This window comes from Anser cygnoides, chromosome 1 (assembly GCF_040182565.1).
Source record: "Anser cygnoides isolate HZ-2024a breed goose chromosome 1, Taihu_goose_T2T_genome, whole genome shotgun sequence".
NCBI classification, from domain to species: domain Eukaryota; kingdom Metazoa; phylum Chordata; class Aves; order Anseriformes; family Anatidae; genus Anser; species Anser cygnoides.
Window position 1 is genome coordinate 44596991 of NC_089873.1, and position 22728 is coordinate 44619718.

At 37.2% G+C, this 22728-nt stretch overlaps 1 protein-coding gene across 1 annotated transcript in view; it reads right to left on the minus strand.

The window, feature by feature from the left end:
* The window catches only part of IFT56 (intraflagellar transport 56), a 50778-nt gene that overhangs the window by 14025 nt on the left and 14025 nt on the right, over window positions 1-22728 (minus strand). Inside the window, exons 5-13 of the mRNA XM_066990202.1 lie at window positions 20556-20605; window positions 18752-18897; window positions 17536-17703; window positions 17049-17127; window positions 15722-15824; window positions 14246-14301; window positions 12424-12477; window positions 11924-11987; window positions 5268-5356 (exon numbers count right to left, since the gene is read on the minus strand). Of these exons, the coding sequence (XP_066846303.1) occupies window positions 5268-5356; window positions 11924-11987; window positions 12424-12477; window positions 14246-14301; window positions 15722-15824; window positions 17049-17127; window positions 17536-17703; window positions 18752-18897; window positions 20556-20605 (809 nt within the window). The remainder of the gene's footprint in view (window positions 1-5267; window positions 5357-11923; window positions 11988-12423; window positions 12478-14245; window positions 14302-15721; window positions 15825-17048; window positions 17128-17535; window positions 17704-18751; window positions 18898-20555; window positions 20606-22728) is intronic.

Here is a 22728-nt window from a genome sequence, read left to right on the forward strand (position 1 = left end):
CAACCTTGGAGATGAAATATGACAATGAGTTTCATAAACCAACTGTGTTCTGAGGGACAAAATTCATTTTCTTAGGAAAGATGTTGTGAATTTACTGCAATTCCAGCAAGCCATATCTTGTTTTCAGTCTCTCGTAATACAAATGGAGGTTTCAAATCTCTCATTTATTCTAATCCTCATTTTGTATCATTTTATTTTCTTACTTTCTCTATAGAAAATAATATTTATCTTCCGAATCTCTTAAGACAATATTTCAATTTCTGATAATTTTCTGAATCACCTTTCTTTTTGTATTGCAGGAAGGAGTGTCCAGTATTTCAAATAAAAGTAAACCACCGTGGAATGAAATGCATCAATCATTTTTATATTGAACTTACTTTACTTAGCTTAGTATTTTGTTTCATCCTTATAAATGCATTCACACTACAGCTGTAAAAACTAAGGGAATGGTTAAAAAAAAAAACAACTTTGCCTAAAAATGGGTCAAAACAGGTGAGTGCTGAAGACATGTATATATGCAGAATTCGAGTGTTACATATCGTAGAAGCAAAGGACTACAGTCATTAACACACAAAATCTCTCTAGTGTAAAACAAGTCCCAGAAATCAAGCGGCCATTAGGTTGACCTGCTGTATGCAAAGATCAAAGTATTACTGAATGGCATCACCTGGTTGATCTAAACACAGTGCTTATAATTTGCAGCTGGCACCATGCTGTAGTAAGCAATGTGCAGTCAAGCAAATTTCTGAAATCAAGTTTACACAATATGTTAGCACGCTGACGCTCCCAAATCTGACAATCACTGTTAGCTTCAATAAACATATATGTATGTGTATGCTTACATACATACATATATACAGCCGATGTTTCTTAAATTGTCTTTATTTTAAACATCTTAGCTGCATTTAAGTTTTGCTCTTGGTTTCTTCCCTAGTTACTTCCTTCTGTAAATACTTCAAACTCCGTTACATTATCCTGGAAAATATGTAACACTGAATTAACCTGGATAGCAGATCAAAGATATGGGAAATGCAGATCATACAAACCTGCATGACTGTGGCTTTCTAAAAGGTGGCCTATGAAAGAGCCCCCTAACAGTACATCCCACCCTCTTGGACAATTTCCATAACAGAAATGCATCTTTGAGTAAGGAAAAAAGGGGCATATACAACATTGCTTTCCTGTATGTGGAATATAAACAGACATTTATTGTACATTATTCTTTTTTCATGATTTATTTTGGCAAACTGCTGTTATGAGTGGAGGAGTTCAGTTTGCAAGCAGAGATCCACATATATATGTGTAATAAATGTGCAGCTGTAATGATACATACCTGCAGCAAAACAGCTAACTTAAAACAAAAACAAAGAAACAAAAACCCCGAAACGAAAGACCAAGCAGTCAAATAGCCCTTTCCCTCACTATCCCATGTTGGAATGGACCCACAAGGATCACTGAGTCCAACTCTTGGCTCCAATTCTATCCAGGCCTAAAAGATGGTTGTTCTACACGTGTCTGAGTATCTAGATCTCAATCCCTGACTCTGCTGGAGAAGTCACACAGTACTAACCAAGAAATTAAGCCTTCCATTCGGCTATACTAAAAACACATTTTGCTTGAACACTTCCAGCTCAACAACCACACAGAACTTCCCCCATTTTTCTTCTTACCTATCTACCAGCTTTGCTTCTATCTGTATTGTCAGCCATGATTTCCTGTCGATCTCCAAAATCACTGAACATCATCAAGCTTAAGACCTTCTCTACCAATTTCTGAAATCAGTCACCACTAGCAAAAGATCAGCAAAACAGTAAAATACAATAAGCTGTTTCCTAGTACAGTGATAACGCCTAATGCTAAAATTAAAAGAACATAAAAGCTCCATAAGAAAACACTAACAAATTTGGAAGTGCCAGAAGTAAGATCATCTATGTCACCATAATTTGGCTCCACAATGCAGGCACATTCTGATATAGCCTTATTGACTGTTTCCACAGAACTGCAACCTTATTATGTTGCACAGATGGATATTATGTACACATAATAAAATATTTTCTCTCAAATCTAACAAAGAATAAATACTTATTCTAGTTGATAAATATAGCACGAATGAAAGTTTGTATACCTGTACCCATCACTATTTCTGCCTCCCTTCCAGCAGGTTTTAAACATCAAATCTGTATTTCTGATATAAATCTGATATATATATATCTGCATGGAATCTTACTAACATATTATGAAGTAACACCGAGTATCCTGTGTTCTTCCTTTTCCTTTCAAATTTTCTTTCAAACTCTTCCTACAACATTTTCCTTTATACCCTCACAAATTGTCTCACCTAATCCCCTCCCTGTTGCACTTCTCTTATCTCATGACTCTGTCCTATCCTCTGATCAACCTATTGCCCACTTTCATCCTCTTAATTTCTGTTTAGTGTCTTGTTCACTTCTGGCTTTTCCCTTTACAAGCACTAACTATGCCTTATTTTCCAGTATTAATGATGACTCCATTTGCCTCCTGAGATGCTACTATTCTCTCTGATTTCTTAGCTTTCCCGTATACCTTGGAGGTGGTGATTAATTTCAGGTTAGAGCTAGTTGTTTAAGAACTTCTTGAAGCAAATGGAAAGAGCTGGGCATTTCTGTGGAGTGACTCATTCCATTTAAGATAAGTGTAAGATATACACAGGATGAATTCTCGTCTGGAAATTAACATCTGTCCACACCGACTATAGACTGGGACCAGATGATCAGTTTTAAATCTGACTTTTAGATGGCTTAAGTTAGGCAAAACATATCTCATTGCTAGTTTCTAGTGCTCCTGTTCTCCAATTACACACACCACACATACTCCAGTTTGGAGTGAAGGGTATCTATCTCTTCATTCCACCATAGTGGAACCATTCCAGTGGCTACAACCATTTGGGATTTTTTCATGGTCTCTTCCCAAACAAAGTTTAAAAACATTACACCTTCGTCATTCTTCACCCATCAGCTACTTTTGGCACCAACATAACCACATGCTTTTTCTTTAGGTCTCACCCTCCTTAGAACATCATAATTCTCTCACCTAGTGCATCTCCCTAATTGTTTCTTTTTATATTCTCATTCTTCTTCCTACCAAATACAGAGTTCTTACTACTCTAGAGTTTCAAATCACTGCAACAAAATTACAATCACTTAACTCCATAATGAGACCCCAGTCTCTCTCTGGGTCCTCACATCTCATTTACAACTGTGTATCTCATGATCATGGAGCAGATTGTTCCGGAAACTATGCTAAGGCATATGGTAAATAAGGTGATTGGTGACAGCCAACATGGCTTCTCTAAGGGCAGATCATGCCTGACAAATCTGGTGGCCTTCTGCGACAGGGTTACAGAACTGGTGGATAGGGGAAAAGCAACTAGCATCACCTACCTGGACTTGTGCAAAGCATTTGACACTGTCGCCCATGATATCCTTGTCTCTAGATTGAAGAGACATGGATTTGATGGATGGACCATTCGGTGGGTAAGGAACTGGTTGGACGGTCACACTCAAAAGAGTTGCAGTCAACAGCTCAATGTCCATGAGTGCTGTTCCTCTGGGGTTGGTATTGGGACCAGCACTATTTAACACCTTTGTCAGTGACATGGACAGTGGGATTGAGTGCATCCTCAGCAAGTTTGCCAATGACACCAAGCTGTGTGGTGCGGCTGACACACTGGAGGGAAAGAATGCCATCCAGAGAGACCTGGACAGGCTTGAGAGGTGGGCCTGTGCAAGCCTCATGAAGTTCAAGAAGGTCAAATGCAAGATCCTGCATCTGGGCTGGGGCAATCCCAAGCACGAATACAGGCTGGGCAGAGAAGGGATTGAGAACAGCTCTGAGGAGCAGGACCTGGGGGTGTTGGCTGATGAGAAGCTCAACATGAGCCAGCAATGTTCACTTGCAGCCCAGAGAGCCAACTGCATTCTGGGCTGCATCAACAGAAGTGTAGTGAGCAGGTCAAGGGAGGTGATTCTTCCCCTCTAATCTGCTCTTGTGAGACCCCACTCAGAGTGCTGCGTTCAGCTCTGGGGCCAGCACAAGAAGGACATGCAAGTATTAAAACGACTCCAGAGGAGGGTCACAAAGATGATCAAGGGTCTGGAGAACCTCTCCTACAAAGACAGGCTGAGAGAAAGTTGGGGTTGTTTAGCCTGGAGAAGAGAAGGCTCCAGGAAGACCTCATTGCAGCCTTCCTAAAGGGGGCCTACAAGAAAGCAGGAGAGGGGCTCCAAGAGTGTAGTGATAGGACAAGGAATAACGGTTTTAAACTAAAAAAGGGTAGTTTTAGATTAGTTATTAGGAATAAATTCTTTACTATAAGGGTGGTAAGGCACTGGAACAGGTTGCCCAGAGAAGCTGTGGATGCTCCATCCCTGGAAGTGTTCAAGGCTAGGCTGGATGGGGCTTTGGGCAACCTGATCTAGTGGAAGGTGTCCCTACCCATGGCAGGGGGGTTGCAACTAAAGGATCTTTAAGGTCCCTTCCAATCCAAACCATTCTATGACTCTATGACTCTATATGTAAGTTATAACTATTTCTACCCATCACATACAGGTGATCTGATAATGCTGCAGTATGGTAACTGCAAACTCCTCCTTTCACTTTAAAAAATGTAACGTTGCCTGCAGTGTACCACTCAGATTACTTCTGCAAAAATAACATTCTTAGTTCACTGCTTTGGTATTGGTAATACTGCACTATCTTAGCTCTTCAGTGACTGTTTTCTCTATAACATATAAACTTTATTACTTCCAGGGTCCTTCCTGTCTTTTCTTCCTTACACACTCTCGTTCATCATACTCATGTCCCCAGTCCTTAACTAGTGAAAATTATCTCCATCATTCATTTGATAAACCTTTAAAAAAAACGTGTTTTTTCCTCGATGCTGCCCAGCTCCATAAATATCCATAAATTATTTCATTGTCTTCCTTTAATTATCGCTATCTTCTTCTGTGATGCCACCAGAAAGCCTGATAATGGTTAAGTTACAAGTGTGTTGAGACCACCATGTCCACCATGCTGCACAATGCCACCTTACAAACTGCTTCTGTAAATTTGGATCCATTTGCTGTATTGACCAACTATGTGCCACTGTTGTTCATGTGTTTTTGTTGTTCCTGTTGTGTTTCTGTACCTTTTCCTGTTTACATGCTGTCTCATGCAGTACAGTGTAATTCCATACGTAGTGATTCTATGCATTATATTACTACCAATGCTAAATAAATAATACTAACCTTGACTGAGTTAAGGTAAATCAGGACATTACCAAACTGCCTAAGAAGAAAGAAGCAGGAGGCCATGCACTGTCTCCCTGGAATGGTATCTAAAATTCAAAAGAGAAATGCAGATTTGTAGAATTTAAAAATTATGTGGTAATGGAAATCACTGCCAAGTTTGCTGGCAACTATGAAAGCAGTTAACTTCTAAAAATAGTGTAACTTGCCTTTTCAGGCAAAGGACTACACTAGAGGTTAGAAAAGCTATTAGATCATCTTGTCAACTTTCTCTACAGCATACAATAACTATTGCAAGACTGCATTCACCAGCACATTCTACAGAGACGAATTGTTTAAGTAACAGGACTTTTTCCATGACACAATCTTTGCAGCATTATTTTCATGTGAATTATTCTGACTCTTAGGAAACAACACTTGATACAAAGCCTGAGTTTGTTATACTAAGCTTATACCCTTTTTGCTTTAAAATTACACTCTTCACTTATCCTGGACAAAGAAGCTCTACATACTTAATTTTAGTTCCAATAGGAGAACAAACTTGAGACACTGAAAACATTATCAAAAATTTTCAATACATACACAGGTTAAAATACAGTATGAAAATTCATTTTCAGGCATTTGGGATTACCACATTGTTCACAAGATATAAAGCCATAAATAAGTCAGACGGATCAACTCCAATGAGTGTCAGTAAACTTTCCAGCCATCTGTGTCATCATTAATTTGCTGTCATGTACTCTGAAATTGCTAGCTGTGTTACTGAAACACTAATTCAAAGCAAGATTCTGATGCGAGTTTACTAGGACTAATTCTTTTTTGATCCAGCCAGCAGAGACTGCTCAGAGACGGATGAACCCAAGTAGCGGCTGGGAAGACATAAGCACAAGTAGGGTACTACATCAAATGATGATTAGAGAACATGTTGCTTCATGCTGTATGGGGATGTGACAGGAACTCAGATTCTAAGGCTACCAACAGCCCTGAAGTAATCTACTCTTTCAAGATAGTTATCATCAATCCATCCTCACCAGAAAATTAAAATATATTTTCCGTATACAGAAATATATATCTGAAGACCAATATTTTGACTCTGCACCACAGCACAAAGCATAGCTATCCACTGGAAAGCTGCAAATTCTGTCTTTCAAGGTAAGGTAATAATTATTGCTGGAAAGCTCTATATAAGATATTGAAATATATTTGAGAGGAAAGCAGAATATTCTCATTTTTCATTCTACAGCGCCAGAAGATACTGAGCTTGGGTGTCCTAATTTCCATAAAGGGACAATCCATCCTTATCCATGGCTGAATGACATCATTAAATTCTCCAATTTAGGAGAATCATTTAGTTATTTATAAAGTATTTACCTGGGAGAAAAAACTCGCCTGTGCATTCATCTGCCCTTTTTCACATGTAGGCATACCTATCGTGACATATATATGCCCTGATGGGACAGTAAGAGAAACGCTTTTCCTTTGTTCCTCTATTCTTTTTTGTTGTAATGAGAATGCAGGTACCTCAGGAATGCCCTTTTTCTCTCATATTCGATTTTCGAGGCTCAAACCCCCAACAATTTAGACAAAACCCTACAAAATGCAAGTGAACATTTAAAGACTTAAAACTGAGAATATATTTTCCAGTAAAAATGAATAACTAGAACCATGCTTTTCTTTTCCCATATATGATGAGAGATTTTCTGCGTTTCAGTATCTAGTCTCATATCCACATTTTGGCAGGAAGTTATATTATCCCAGCATACAATCCTTTAATGAAGGATTTCCATGAAAAAAAAAAGTAAAACATCTGTACATCTCATACATATCAGCACTTAATAGTATGAATGACATGAAAAAAAAAGTTTTATAGTTCTAATCCATCCCGTGTGTCTTATGCAGGAAGAAGGAAAAGTTCTCACTCTGTAAAGTTACTTAGAGTGACCTAAGAATACCTCAAAGAAAAGACTGCAAAAAGACTGTGGTCCAGAAGAAATGTCTTGTTCCTCCCATGCAACACCAGTGGTGCCTGACTTGGTCCTAACAAGACCACAGAAAATGGAAAGGGGTGCTGTTCTCCACTATGTTGTCAGTATAAATAGGGTAGTTTGTAGGACTTACGTTCAGCACCAAAAACACTGTATTTAATGGAAATGTTGTTGTTCATTTACTTTCATTAATGTTCCTCTTGCCCCGCTTCCTCCTTATCTCAGAAATCTGATCTCCGTTTCATTTTCTACCAAGCTGAGACACTGAGAGAAGATCGCTTACAGCATGTGAATTATCTGCAAAAGTCTAGTTATATCCTCCTTTGTAATGCCAATTCCATTTCATGAGCCATTTGGGATTATGAATTTTTATTAAATATTAAAACACAGCTGCTGTTCTGTGTGCTATTTATTGCAGTTAACAGGTGAATACTGACTGCTATGCTGTGCTTCCTGGTTTTGTTTTGTTTTGGTTTTGCTTTTCGATGTCCCCGCTCCTCTTAAATTACATAACTTGCAATACATCTAAGCATTTCATCCCATGTTGGAAAGGACTTTCACATTGAATCTGTTTGCTTTATGTTCCTTGAACCTCTGTGTCACAGATCTAATTAACAGCAAAGATTCGATTGATCAATCTAAATGACATTGCAAATACATGACACAGTATTCTTTATAAACTGTGAAGAATATTTGCAAAATAATGCAAGAATAAAAATTCTTGCAGCTTTTCATTCATCTAGTCATAAGATTTGTACAGTTAACAAGAGCAAGTCAGAAAGATGGAAACTTGTTCTGAGAAAATATTCAGCATCTTCATTTCGATCCATTCATTTTTTGATAATCCATATTGAAGTCAGGAGCCTTGTAGGCCCAGTTACAAGAAAAGAAAGAGCACAGGATTTTCCTCACTGTAGTGAGCACAAGCTACTTTTCCACTCTAAGTCTGAAAAGCAGCTAAGTAATTTGATAAAGATCTCAAACAGACAATGTAACTCCTTGCTAGGATTGGCACAGTGGGAAGTGCTGAAGTATGACGTACATGCTTGAATAGCATGGCTGGCAACTTAGCGAAAGCCCAAGTGTATAAACAGTGAGAAGTCTGTTCTCCATTCTAGATGCAGCAAAACAAAGGCAGCATATTAGAAATGACCACAAATACACAACATAATGGTTAATAAGCTAAGTAACTTAAAAAACATTAAAATGATCATATGGAGTGGATTCCAAAGTTTAGCCGGCTTAGAAGCTTGCTTAGTAAGAATACATGGCTATGGAAAGAATATGTTCTAATTTCACATATAATACACGATATGGTAAATAATGCAACTTCCTTAGAAGCTTCTCCCAGCATCCAACAATCTGCTCTGACAGATCTGTGGTTCCTAACCACAACCGAAAACTTTGTGTTCAACAGCCAATGTACTTTTCTTCTACGATTTTCGTTATATCTTTTGGTTCTTGCAAGATTCTATATCCAAGAAGTTGTGTTATATGAAAAAGTAATTTGTGCCATTTGTTTTTAGCTACCTGGCCTGATGATTTATTTCAATGCTCTTTAGGCTTTGTATGGTACAGTGACTAATGCTTCTCTATTTATCTTCACCACATCATTTACAATGTTCTGTATCACGATCATAACTAAACTCAGTCATCACTTTTGCAGGCCATGTACCTTCTTTTATATAATCTCTCCTTATGCAAGAAGCTATCCCCTTTTCCTTAACCTTGCTGTCCTTGTACCTTTTCTTGTTCTACCGTATTCTTCTGAAATGTAAGAACAAGAACTGCAGGCAATATTCAAGAAAGGGAACTATATCTGTAACAATTACACAGTAATGATTTTTGTTTTGTTCTCTCTTTCCTCATCAATTCCTATGGCTCTGTTCAACTTTTCTGATGCTTCTGATAATTTTGCAAATATAGTTAACGTTTTTTTCCTCGTATGTACTACTTTGTATTTATCAAAGCTAAATTTAAGTTGCATATTATTATCCAGCCTCATATATTCTTCCACAACTTTCATCATTGTGGAAGCTTTCATGCCTCCTACCATGAGGAATTCTGTACCATTGGCAAAGGTAGTCATGTCTTTATTTGCCTCCTACAGCTTATTAATTATGAATATGAGCCCTTTCTTTAGGGAAAAAAGAAGGTTCTTTCAGGTGTTTGTATTAGGTTTGCTTTATCCTTTTCACTGCTACTTCACTACAATTTTTCTGTTACAAATGAGAAAGGTTATTATGTAGCTACTCTTCAAAAATTAGGTACTGGAGAATTTTTTTCATTTTCTTTGCTAAGAAATGGATTTTGAATTTGATTGTACTCAGATCATTGTAACAGAACTGGATTTTGATCATAATATTTCAAATCAAGTTCTATGTAATAATCTCTGTATTGGTTAGAAGTCACCTGTTCATTTGTGTGCTCTTTCTAAGAAAGAAGAAATCTTAGAGTTTAAATTTATTGTCTCTGTATCATGCCATGTCATTGCATCTACCAGGACAGTATGGGCAGAACAGAATTCTCAAGCTATTATTTAATTATCTATAAAATCTCTAAGCTCCTTAATATGCCAGTCACTGTTCCCATCCAGGCTGGTTGGTGAATAATTTAGCCTCAATGCTATGTATATCATATTAACTGAGTGTGCAATTTAAAACAGGTTTATGTTAATCACTGATAAAGAAAGCATATTTACTTTACTTTGAGAGAAGGTTTCTGTAATGCTTAGAACCATTTCTCCACTGGCATCATCTACTTTGTAACGCCCAGTTGGAAATTAAATCCGAACAATATCCTACACATTACCTTCCTCCAATCATGCCTTTTAAATGATTTTAGGTCTACAGCCTCCTCTAAAAGCAGGTGTTCCACTTTATTCACCCCCTTATAAAACATCTAATATTTGTACAAAAACACTTTCATATTTGGTTTTCATGTGTTTGCTTTCTGTTATGTCCTATCTCAACTGAACTGTTTATTTCTTCTTCCTTTCTACAGTTTGTTCACCTCCACCTGTCCTTCGTTTGAGGATACAGAAATCATTCTATTTTGCCTTTAAAAGAGGAGTTACCTGCTTTTCTCTGTCAGCACTCTTCCACATTTTTAAAAAGGTAACAAAAGTTTTTAAATGGGAATAACAACAGTGTAAAATAAAATGCTTGCAGTACTAACATTTCCATTCAGGTTTACACAGTACCAATCTTTCCCACAGGCTGTTTCCCTTCCTGCTCAACTGCCTGAAAAGCACCTTCCTAACAAGACAATATTTCTGTTCCTTAATCATATCTTAAATCTCAGCCTGTCTTGTTTTGCAGATTGGTTTAAAATATTTCAGAATAAAATTAATACTTTTAGCTTCCTAAATTTAAATTTTGCTTTTGGGTTGTATCTTCACTATACATCTTTTCAGGATATCTTTTCTCTGGCTTTCTCTGTATTATTGTTATCCATGTGTGCTATGATCACTCATCACACTTGCACGACTGCCTTAAGAGATCCAACAGCATCGTATCCATCACCCTGTGACTTTACTGGCATCACAAACCCAGTTAGCTATACATCCAGTAACAGAGTCCTCCACCACTACAGTTCACATTGCTTCTTTCTGTTAGCTAGGATTACAACTCCAAAGGGATGAACTCAGGGCAAAAGGAATGTGTTAAGGAAGGCTCATTTATAGGATCACTTTCAGTGACTGCAAGTGTGAGAACAGAATGGCTCAGAAGTATTTCTGGGAATTTCATCAGGGCTGCTTCTCTGTCTCTCAAACTCCTTCTCTTCAGGCACTATGAACAAAGGAGACACCATTCTGTTTCTGAGGGCCATGAGCTGTCTGCTCCATAAGCACGTATAAGTTATCTGTCTACAGAAATACTGACAATACTGTCAGAAATACTATCAGTATTTCTGCCTATAGAATAGTGGTAATGCCCACATTTGATCCGTATTTGAAGCTGTATTTCCGCTGAGCTTGTTTTCCAACTACTGGCTTTTTTGATTTGGGACTTTTGGTTTTACTTTGGTGAGGGGGAAGGAAGACAAGGTCTTTTTTTGGCTGGTAGTTTAGTTATTCTTTGTTTTATTTAAATTTATTTAATTTACTTATTCTTGTTAGTCTATCAATTTTTGCTGTTTTTGTGTCTTATCTTTTTTTTTTTTTTTAAATTAAACCAGCAAGTTAGTCCCAGAGACTCCTTTTCTCTCTGTAGCCAAATTCCTCTCTCTCTTTTAATCCCTCACTTCCAGGGACACACTGTGCTAGGACTCTACATACTTGATAGGCTTGCAGGCTTTCATTAGCAGTCCTAGATTTGTACCTGTTAGTGTTTCTACCACGCACTTCATCCAATTATGCTGTTGTCTTCTGTTTCTATGGAGGGGATTATTAATATAAGACAAGCTGCCACAATGTCTGTCAGTGAAGACTAGCAGTTTGCAGTATAGCCTCTTTTCTGGCCAAATCCATATAGTAAGGTTCGGAATAAATCGAGCCTTCTAATTTAAACTTGCAAATTTATTTTGTACTATAAATTAGACTTTCTGTTACTCATTATAGCAACAAAAATCCTGGCACTAAGCAAGCAACAGTTAGATGAAGATATGAGGGTATATATTTGGATATCATAAGAGGGATTACGTAATGGAGAAAGAACATTTCAGACATACCACATTCACTGGCTGATTCACCCACCAACTGGAAGAACTGCTGAGCAATTTTCAGGTGATCTCTCTAAGAGAGGGTAAAAAAATCCAGCATGAGTTCCAGAGTTGATACTACAATAGACAGTAAAAATACACTTTGAGGACAGATAGATGGGAGAAATGAAGCACAATAAGCAGGCAAACTGTGGATGAAGTAAAACCAGAAAAGGTAAATAGGCCACTGTATGGGCCTAGATACACTGGAATACAGCAGAAAGCAAACAGGGTTGTGGAAGCAGGACAGGGAAGTCAAATTCAGCTTGATTTATTTTCAGGACTAGTAACAGAGATTTGCAGTTCATTCATTATGGACTGAGAACTGCGGGGAGGAAGATGATGATGAGACTTGGAGATCCTGCAGTCTAAATGTGAAATGACTGCCCCTTTCAATCTATTCCAGTTCCTACAGATCTGTTCACATCCTACTGTTGAAGAAGCTGGAGAACCTCATGGGTTTAACTCACCGAAATCATTTCTTGTCCAAGAGCTGCATTTACCACTCCTTTGAGGATGTACTCCTGGAAAAAAAGGGGATCAGAGAAGACAATGTGAAGATTTCAGAAGACACAGAACAGCGTGTCTGTTTCTTCCTAAAGTTAACTCTATCCCAACTCAGTTTAATAGATAACTGATTATTATGATAACAAGTGCTTCAGCACAGTGTTGTACATGGTTACCCCTCAAAAATCCATTCTACTTGTTAACAAGTCATTACTGTTAAATATCTGGGCTGCAGAGAGGAAGTGTGTTTTCTGATAAAAAATTATGCTCAAAGATGATTCACCAGAAGTTACACCAAAACATAGTATCATGCCCTCTTCACCATCGTCTGGCCAATAATCAAGTGCAATATTGTTATATTAATGCACAGATCCCACTTCTAGTATGCACATTGGTTACCTGTAATCACCACCAATCATGCACCAAAATGCATGGCATTTCTCACCAGGGTAAAAATATCAAGAGGTTTGTGCTCATGCTATTCTACTGAAACTGGGAATAGGAGCAGAGTACGTTGTAATCTCTACCATGAGCTACGATGATGATTTCTTCACAGAGCAAGATTTTCTCAGCATCTAATAGACTTACTTGTCTTGTTTAAATTTTATAATTCAGAGTTCTAGCTATCTATCTGTTGTAGTAGGTACTCCTGATAAACTCAGACAGCCCTAACAGACGTAAACACAGGAAAGGAGGAAAAAAAGACGTACAAAGACCAAAATCAGAGTGTAAGGAAACAATCTAAGAATACTAGCCTGCATACTACGTAGTCATTTCAGTACAACAACTCTCTTACAGATGCAAAATTAAATCCTACAGACCCCATGACAAAGAGGAAATTTGAGAAGAACTGCAGGAGGATATACAAGTAGTTTTGCAAGTCTTAATCGGGAGTTCAAGTGTGAGTGAGAAAATGTAAAAAAAAAGCACAGAGATTCTCATTTTAAAATTTATCAAGTGGGTTATCAAGAACGATATAATGGCATGTATACTAAGCATGTATGGGAAAACTGCAGGGAGAAAACAGAGGCTAAAGAAGCAATACCTGCATAAAGCTGCTCAAGTAAGCATTGCTATAGTGAAAAATGCAAGAAGTAAAAAGCAACAGCAGAAGATATCCTCAGCACAGAATCATCAGATCTGTGCTCAAGGTTTAGCTTTTCCCTCCCTCCATTTAATCCTCACACATACTCATGAAAGGTCTCTTTCATGCCCAGCTATGTGATCTTTGGAAAACAAACTGCAAAAAGGAATAAATCAGAGACTGAAGATGTTGGAACAACCACAGAAGAAAATGACAGTATCAGTTTTCACTCATTGCAGTTAAAGTGAGATGGGATTAGAAAAGACAGATTATTTAATCTGTTTAATTTAATTTTGCTCATTTTTATTGACATGGCTTCAGGATGAACCACATGAGCATCTGAAGTAGCAGATCTCAGGGCTGGTAACCATCACCAAGGCAGAAGTGACAAGGAACTGTAGTTAGAAGAGGGCTTTTGAATATGCACTAATGGTTGGCTCCGTAGAACCAAGTCTGAATACAGAGTTGTATTCTTAGTTGACCCTAGGTGTGCAGTACTAAACATGCTAAGTACTCATGTACATACATACAATACTCTATAAATGAGTGTTAAGTCTAGGACTGATAGAAGGATAAATAACTACAGTTTTAAGAGTGGGAATGGGGCAAGCTGTCCTCATGACACCAGTTTTGTATGTGACAGATTTCATGCCTATTTATAACCTCTGTCTTTATGTACCATGACATCAGTTTCCAATTACCTGTGGAGCTGTAGGTTCCAGGTCTTTAATCAGGTTATAAGCCTCCTGCACATCATCTGAAATACCACGTGTTAGAATTCATGTCAAACCATAGCACACTGTATTAGAACAAATCACTCTTCCTCTGCAACGTTCCCCAATACACAGCCAAAGAAATAAAGCATTTAGACAGGAGGAGAAAGGTAACTATAAATCACTGTGAATTTATATCACAATGGTGATGGTTTTCCAGAACTCAAATAACAAACATGGAGTGAGTAATAGCTTCTTTATTACTACAATTTTCCTAGTAGAGATGACTTGGCCCCTTATTCATAATCCAGTGGACACCTTCTCAACAGTACAAGGTCAAGATAATAAATACATCGCTTTCCTGTCATATCTCTTCTCATATTTATTTACCCCTCAAGGAAAATAAGGTAAGATGGTTCTGGAGGGAGACTTCATCTCTTCCTTATCAAAATTTCAAAATCTAACCAGCAGCTCTTACCTGATACTAATTCTAACAAGCAAAAAACACTACTAGTACAGACGTTTAACTGTAAATTTTGAATTCAATAAACAACTTCATGTCTCCCCAATAAATAATTGAAAAGATCCTAAACGTTACGAAAATGCCCGCTGAACTGACAAAATTTTGTTAATACAGCATTATAGTCTGCCTATAAGAACAAGCCTTATCAAACAAAACGTGTTTTTTTTTTGCTAGTACATACCAGCCATACACTGTGGGGACAGTATTCCAGGGTGACTTAAGGCAATATACATTGGAGCTGCCAGGCTACAATTCAACACCTGACCAACACGTCTGCTTTCCTACCCACCCCCTTAAGCAGTCACATAGTAAGCCAGCACAAGGTACTAGAATAGTCAAAAGTAATCTCATTTTATAAAAAGTTAGAAATAGGGGTTTTGTTTTTGTTTGTGTTTTTTTTGGACTAGCTCACCTCACCAACATCCAGCCTGCACAAGCATAAATGCTGGCACAAAGGCAAGTGACAGGATCACACTACTCAGGGTAGCTGGCAGGGTATGAGAAGAAGCCCTGCAGCAGCCCTGGTTTTCATTGGTGTAGACCATTAACACAGAATTATGTTCTTCAGGCTCTGACAGAAGCTCTCTAGCAAATCTAGGAGATTAAGACTGGATATCTGGCCCAAACCCCTAAAACTTACTACCTTAAAGAGATGAAAAAAATGAGATGCAAGTTTGTGTTTCAGTCACTCCAATTCAGAGCATCTTTATCAGAGACCCTGTAAGTTTTGGAGAGACAGCTGTAGTCATTAGAAGTAATGATTTCTAACATTCTTAACTGATCTAGATACACTATTAAGACTTTTAAATATTACATATTAATATTACATATTACTGTAAAGAAAAAGAAGAAAAAAAACATTTCAAGGAGTAATCAGTTGAGATCAGATGAGTAAAAGTCATCCCTGAAGCCATGAATGAGCCAGAGGAAGGTGTATTTACCTTGCCGGAGATAATAAATCACAAGATTCAGTCTTGCCTCAGGAATAACATCAACCAGAGGAGGCAGGACCTGCAAAGCCCCTTCTCCTCCTCGGAACACAACCTGCAGATAAAAGCAGAGTACTGAAAAACTGTGTATTAGAATACTGTTTATGATCTCTTAATTTAATGAAATTAGTTCTTATAGGCCTATAATAATAGCAGGAAAGGTCAATGGGACTGGCAGTAGTGTAATCCCTGCTTTAATACAACAATAAAATTAATATGGGAGGCAATCTTTATTCTAAAGAATATTAAGCATTTAATCCATCAGCTGAGATTAACTGATTTCCATTTTTAGCAGCTCAAAACAGTGATACATAACACATTAAACATTTTTAAGAATATGTCCTAGAATAAAAGTGAGGAGAACATGTACAAAATTGTAATTTGCTTATGATGTATTCATGTATACAAAAAAATAGGCTAAAAACTTTACATTTGTATAGAATGCTGTAAGATCCTAAAATAATCAGGTACAATCAATGCTTTATACTTCAATCTCACATGACAGTTCCTCCAACAAAATCTAATATACTGATTCAATAAACTCCTGACAAAAAGACCAACACGCAAAATAAAGAATGTTAACTTCTGAAATCAATTTTAACTCTTGGTGCAAACAAGAACAAACAAACTAAACAAAACAACAAATAAACAACAAAGAGTTATCTTGTTGTGACTGTTCTTGAAAAATGATAAAACAAGCAACTGGCCATCATTAAATAACACCTAGTGCCAGTTGTTCAGCAAATTAATAATACCATTGTGGGGAACACTAACAGGTGATTAGCGACTCTTACTGAAGAATACACAAATACTTTGGCTCGTATCAGTATCTTTTTCCCTATGAACTCCTTCTAAAGTACTTTTTAGATAAGTGTTCCTGAATTATCTGAATTCCACTGATACTATAGTCGTATTAAATAACAGTTCAGGGGCATGCATTCTGGCTTGCCTCTATAATATCCTTATTGACTAGGCTCCACAAAATAATTTTGCAAGGGTATTCTTACAGGCCATAAATTATTCTGATATGCCTTTGGGGTAAAAGCAACAACATTCCTATTTTCATAACACTGTCTCAAACTGACAAGGAAAGAATGCTGGGGAAAAAAACACACTTGATGGCACATTGATTATACAGGTAGGTTTTCTGGAACGGGACTAATATGGCAGCAGAGATTCAAAGGTTTGCAGTTCACAAAATATTCCCTTTCACAAGTCATCAGGAAAAGCTCTACAAATGAGGGCAGACCATATGAAATCCAGGAAACACATTACTTACCAGATTGTGCTTAATGAGTTCCTTGCCAAACTCAAAAGATGATGAGGCACTGTCCGTCAAGTTCTTGAGCTCTGCCTGGATTTACATACATCAAAAAGTTTAACGAGAAAACAAAAAAAGCACACAAACATAAATGAAAGTTTGTATTAGTCCTAAATCTGACCACAACATCTCCAGCAGTGCTGGGTCACTGGAAGAGTTGTGCCTTCCCAATTCTACTTGATTCTTTTTACCAACTGGGTAATATTTATAGAAACTAGGTCAAAAGTAGACCAGGAAAACTGTTAAGACCACTGTGCATGCACGTGGACTGGTGGCTTAATACCAGGGAAACTGAAATACGTGAAATTTCTAAGAGGACACAATGACATTTGATAAAAGGCCATTATCAAAATTACTGATTAATACAGATAACAAGGAAAAGTAACATCTAAGTGATCTTGAACGAAAACAAAGGCAAGCAATGGCTGTCCAACAGATACCTCAGCAGCCTTTCCCATTGTAAAGTCGGAAATGGTTGCAAGCCTTAAGGTTAAGAGCAATGGTGCTATCAGGAACCTGCTGAAGATAAACAGCTAGCACTTCCTGTGATACATCGTAGTAGTCCAGTTTATAATAGCATAGGGCCACATATACATTCAGAGCCAGGTACTCCCTGCAGAGCAGAGGAAAGAGGATTAAAGACAACACTTAAATCTACTAGATTCTATACATCTTTTACAAACACATCAAAATTGAGGTTTCCAAGAAATACTTTCTGGGTACTCTTCTAGCTCCAGATTGTTATATAAATTGCAGAGATCCAGTTACAGATGTACATTAGTTTTTTCAATGTCAGCTATTGCAACTTTAAAGAATTACATGCAAAACTGTTGGTTTGCAAATCTTTGAAAAGGTGGTAATTCGCACTAAGGAAATCCACAGAAAATAAGTACTGTACTTTTGGCCTGGCAGAATAAGATTTTCTATGCAGTATGTGCAAAAACATTTAATACTGACATAAAACTTCGAAAATATCTGAATGGATCTGAATTGGACTTCCAAAAGATAGCTATATATTCTGGGGCAGCAGTTCCTATTTTACCAAACCATATTTCCAGCCACTTGAGAATTCATTTTGTTCCTTCTTAAATTATGATCTCAGAAGTTGCAGAATATGATAGAAAAAAACGAGTGTTATGAAGGATAAACAGAATGGAAATAATTCCAGACTAAAAGAAATGTAAGGAGCTCTCTACATAAACACTAAGAATTTTACGGATTGGGTAATACAGATAGACACAAGGTCAAAAGCAGACAACATGAAATGTTACAAGCGAAGGAGGAATCAACAATCACAAGCAAGAGTCACCAGACCGGTCATCAGAGAAAGAGCGAGAACATGAGAGACAAAGCAGGTACATAACCATTTGTGATTTTAGAAGAAATAAGTAACAAAATAAAGAAGGCTCTCAGAATGAATTACAAGAAAATATCACTAAAACAAAGCAATAGAGAACAAACTTCTTTCTTAAACATGCATTTTTCAATAATGATTCGCAATGAACAAAATTGAGTGGTCTGCAACTTGTGCACATTTTGCAGTTGGGAAGGGGCATAGTAATTGGGGAAAATTCCTACTTTCAGAAAGCAAGCAACTAACTGGAGTTAAATACCAACAGTATCAGAGACACTACAGTAAGGTTTAAAGAAGAGATGCCAACCGATTATCAAGAAGAATGCGCTTGTAGATATCAATAGCTTCTTGGTAGTGGGACCGCATGTAGTGGATAGATGCCAAACTAAGCTGATCTTCTGTAATGTCTTGCAGATTCTGGTGAGAGCTCATCAATTTCTTCTCATCACTGAACTAAAACAGAAGGTGTGACATTCTCAGAAGAGTTCAGCGAGAAATACGTTTTAAGTTAATTAGCTGGATTAGTTTTGCCCTTGCTGGCAAGTAGCAGGTGACTCATTTTTAACATCTGGAAGAACTCTGTTACTTCAAAGTTAATTTGACTGGTGAAGAAAGCCAAACATTAAAAGGCAGACCAGCTGAAACTAGATAAATATGAGGCTAAAACTAAGTACATATTTTCCTTTAAGGTGTGATTTAGACATAATTACATGTCACTTGCATTGCTGGATAAGAGAGGAAGAGCTGAATTAATTATTTCATAACCAGAATTTTACAACACAAGATTTGACTGTTACTTTTCAATCTAGCTGATTTTTTGTTGTTTATGGATCCAAAACTTATTTCTCATGGATAAACATCAAAAAACCACAAACCTTGCCAACACACAAGAACTAATCTTCACAATACTTCTTTACAGCACCAACAAGTTCACTTTCATCATCGCTTTAAAATTCCAGTTTAACTAGACCATTTACTTTTAAAAGCTTTGTTGTTTAATGCATAACAAACACACAAGGGTAAAAACAAGCACCAGAGTTAAACAATCACCTTATACTTGTATTACAATAGTAAAGTTGAGGCTATTCAGCAATGACGTTCCTCAAATCACTTATTCCAGTGTTTCCCTTTGCTGGTTCTGCTAATGTCAGCAGCAGTAATTATGAATTTCTCCTACACACAAATTCTATCTTATGCAACTTCATCTAAAACATTTATCTGCTCTGTTTTTCTTTGAATCCTTTTTCTCCCTTTTTGAGACAGTTACACAATGATACTCTGGTCTAAAGGCAAAAGAACTGTTTAACAGAACTAAATCCAATGGGCTTCATATTTTCATAAAGTCTTTTATTCCAAAATACCAACTACATGAACTAGGAATTATTCAACTTCTCTTTATCATAGGCATCTGTAAGAGCCAGTGCCACTACAAAAACGTTTAAAGATTACTTCCATAAACTTACAGAGATTCAAGTAAAGAGAATCTAGCATCAAAACCAACACTCAGTATTTGTATTTTCTTTCACCCAAAAGTCTCTTCAGTATCACATTACTTGTTAGGTATAATACAGGATGGCATGAAACCAAATTTAAGGGAAGACAGCTATGTGTGGTAAGCGAAATAGTCATTTAACTGTTGAAATTAAAGTAAATCTCATGCCATAAACATTATTACTTCTTGGATACTGAACAACTTAAGAGGACCAGCAACAACATATGGACCTTTCTGGTCAAATTGCTAAGTATAACACAGTTGCATTAGGAAATCTTGGTACACTTCAAAGAAAAAGAAAATAGTAGCTTATACATTTGCAATTCTGTTCAAAATCCTAGGTTCCTTCTAATTAAAAATAGCATCAAGTTCTTATTTTATGACTTACATGAAATGGGTGGTAAGACTTTATATACTTGCCGAGGGCAATTATTCTGAGATCCTGTTTTCACACTTACTTTCTCCTCCACATTTTAATACAGTAGGGTGGTTGTAGAAAACCTTTGTTCTCCTGCCACCACAGATATTTAATTATTTGGCCAGGTTGCCAGCATAAATTACAGATTACCAAATTGAAAAGAAAACAAAACGAAGTGTGAGTGAAGAAAAGACATTATACCTTATGAGCCAGGTGAAAGAGTAAACGGTTCTGGAGACGACTCTTAGGTGCTAAAAGGAAAATTCATTAAGTAAGTATCTCTGCAAAGAACAACATAGGATAGATTTTTTTTACTATTATTAACTCCCTTTCTCAACAGCCATGCAAAAACCAATGCTTTCTTGCCTCCCATCTTCATTCCCTGTCCGTTTCGTTTGAAATCCCTGATGAAAATACTTTTTAATTGGCCTCTGCCTTCCATGAGACTTACAACTTCAAGAATTACACGACCATTTCTCTGCAGGGCCTTCTGGTTAATTCTGTGTTTTTGCACAAGTGACACACAGCACAGCATCTTTTATATAATAAGAAAGCAGCAACAGAAACTCAAAGTTCTTTCTGCAACGTTTAATATTTGAAGAAAATTGAGATTCGTAATTCTAGGAATCTTTTCAACTTTCAGGGTATTGCAAATTCCATTGTTGCTGCCTTTTGGCATACATAGTTCTAATATTACTTCTGTCCTTAGGAACAAAAGGTACATGAATGAATCCTATACTCCAAGCAAATAAGATTCAAACTAACATATGGAGAGGAGTGGCTCTCTAGTGCCACTGAAATTCACAAAATTTCTTGCTCTAGCAGGTTCAGGAATTCCATTTAATACACTTCATATGACACAAACTGTTAACTGTGGGGTTTTAAGTCTCTAGAGAGAGCCTTGTGCATCACTGAGAGTGACAAAGGTCCTTGGTCAACAGAGCTATTAACTTCTTTTGTGAGCAATCTTCCAAAAAGCCTTCCCTTGTTTCCTGTATTTTCTTTAGCCTACTCAGCTAATGAGCACTCTCATTCTTGCTCAGACCAACCAGCTGGCAACCCATGTTCCACAGAAAGGATTTACATGGAATCTTTACAAAAAGCAGAATTACTTACTGTGTTTATGAGTCCAAGAAAGTGCAGAGTTAGCAAAGCAATGGCCTGTAACACAAGGCTATAATTCTTCTGACATCCTAAACCATGAAAGAGGGCTCAAACCACCAAAACCTCTTTCTCTTCCCTCTCAAAGATGGAAGTTTCTGGTAATAAATTAGATTTTTTTGAAAAGCAGTTTAGAGAGGGATTTCCAGACTTACTCGTTCTCCACATAATAAGGAAGCTCTGTAACTCAGCAAATAATGCCAAAAAAATCAGGCTGTTCTCATCACTGTTAAGGTTCTCTACCTACTTCTGCTACACACAGCAATTGTTTCTTCCCTCTCCTCCTTTCCAAGCTGTTTTATTAAAATGTGTTCCTCTGTACCAACTACTCTAGAAAAAGAGGACAGTCAATTTTATCTTTAAAGAACTGCTAGAACAGAGGAGTACCAAAAGGAAAAGGTTGTATCAGAGTTCTCACAAAATCACATCTTGCAAAGTATTACTAACAGAGCATCAAGTAGTTAAGAAGCTAAATGGTCTTCAATCTAGAATATATGTGGGAATTCTCATTAGCCTAATCATTAAGGAATGGTAAGTTTTTCTGATCTACAGTCAATATTGTGTAAGCTGCAGTAATATTATAATTCACATCATAGTACATTCCAGAAATGATTTTGTCCATTGAGTTTGAAGGTTAGAATACCTTAATTTAAATGCAAGTTCTTCAAAATGTTGGCAGCAGTGATACCACAGCAACTCCCCACGTGCCTCAGCATTAATTGATAGGTTTCAGTACCAAAGTTTCAGAGGGTTGCACATGGACCCCACATGTGCTTTTGTGCAAAACTTAAACCAACCACAACTGCTTTTCACAATTCAAAACATTTGGTCGTGAAAGACTCCAAAAATACAAGCACGACAGACTGGTGAATTTACACTGAAAATAACATATTGTATAATCACAGTGCAAAGAGTAAAGACACCAATGTTCTTTTTTTTTTTTTTTGAATAGGTTTTGTTTCTTTTTCTGAATAGGTTTTAGCGTTAATTCCACTCCAAGTGACTTGCAAGCAACATTGCCTCAAGAATCTAAACTGAGGAATTCTTGTTTCACTGGTCAACCAGCGACTGTCGTGCTGCCCTCTCAAACCTGGCATTTGATCTGACATTGAAATTATTATTTACTTCTTGGCAAAAACTAGAGTTACTCCATGTTATCCTATACCTAAAAACACGCAAAAGATAAAAACAGAGTTCTGGTGGTCTGTATGGG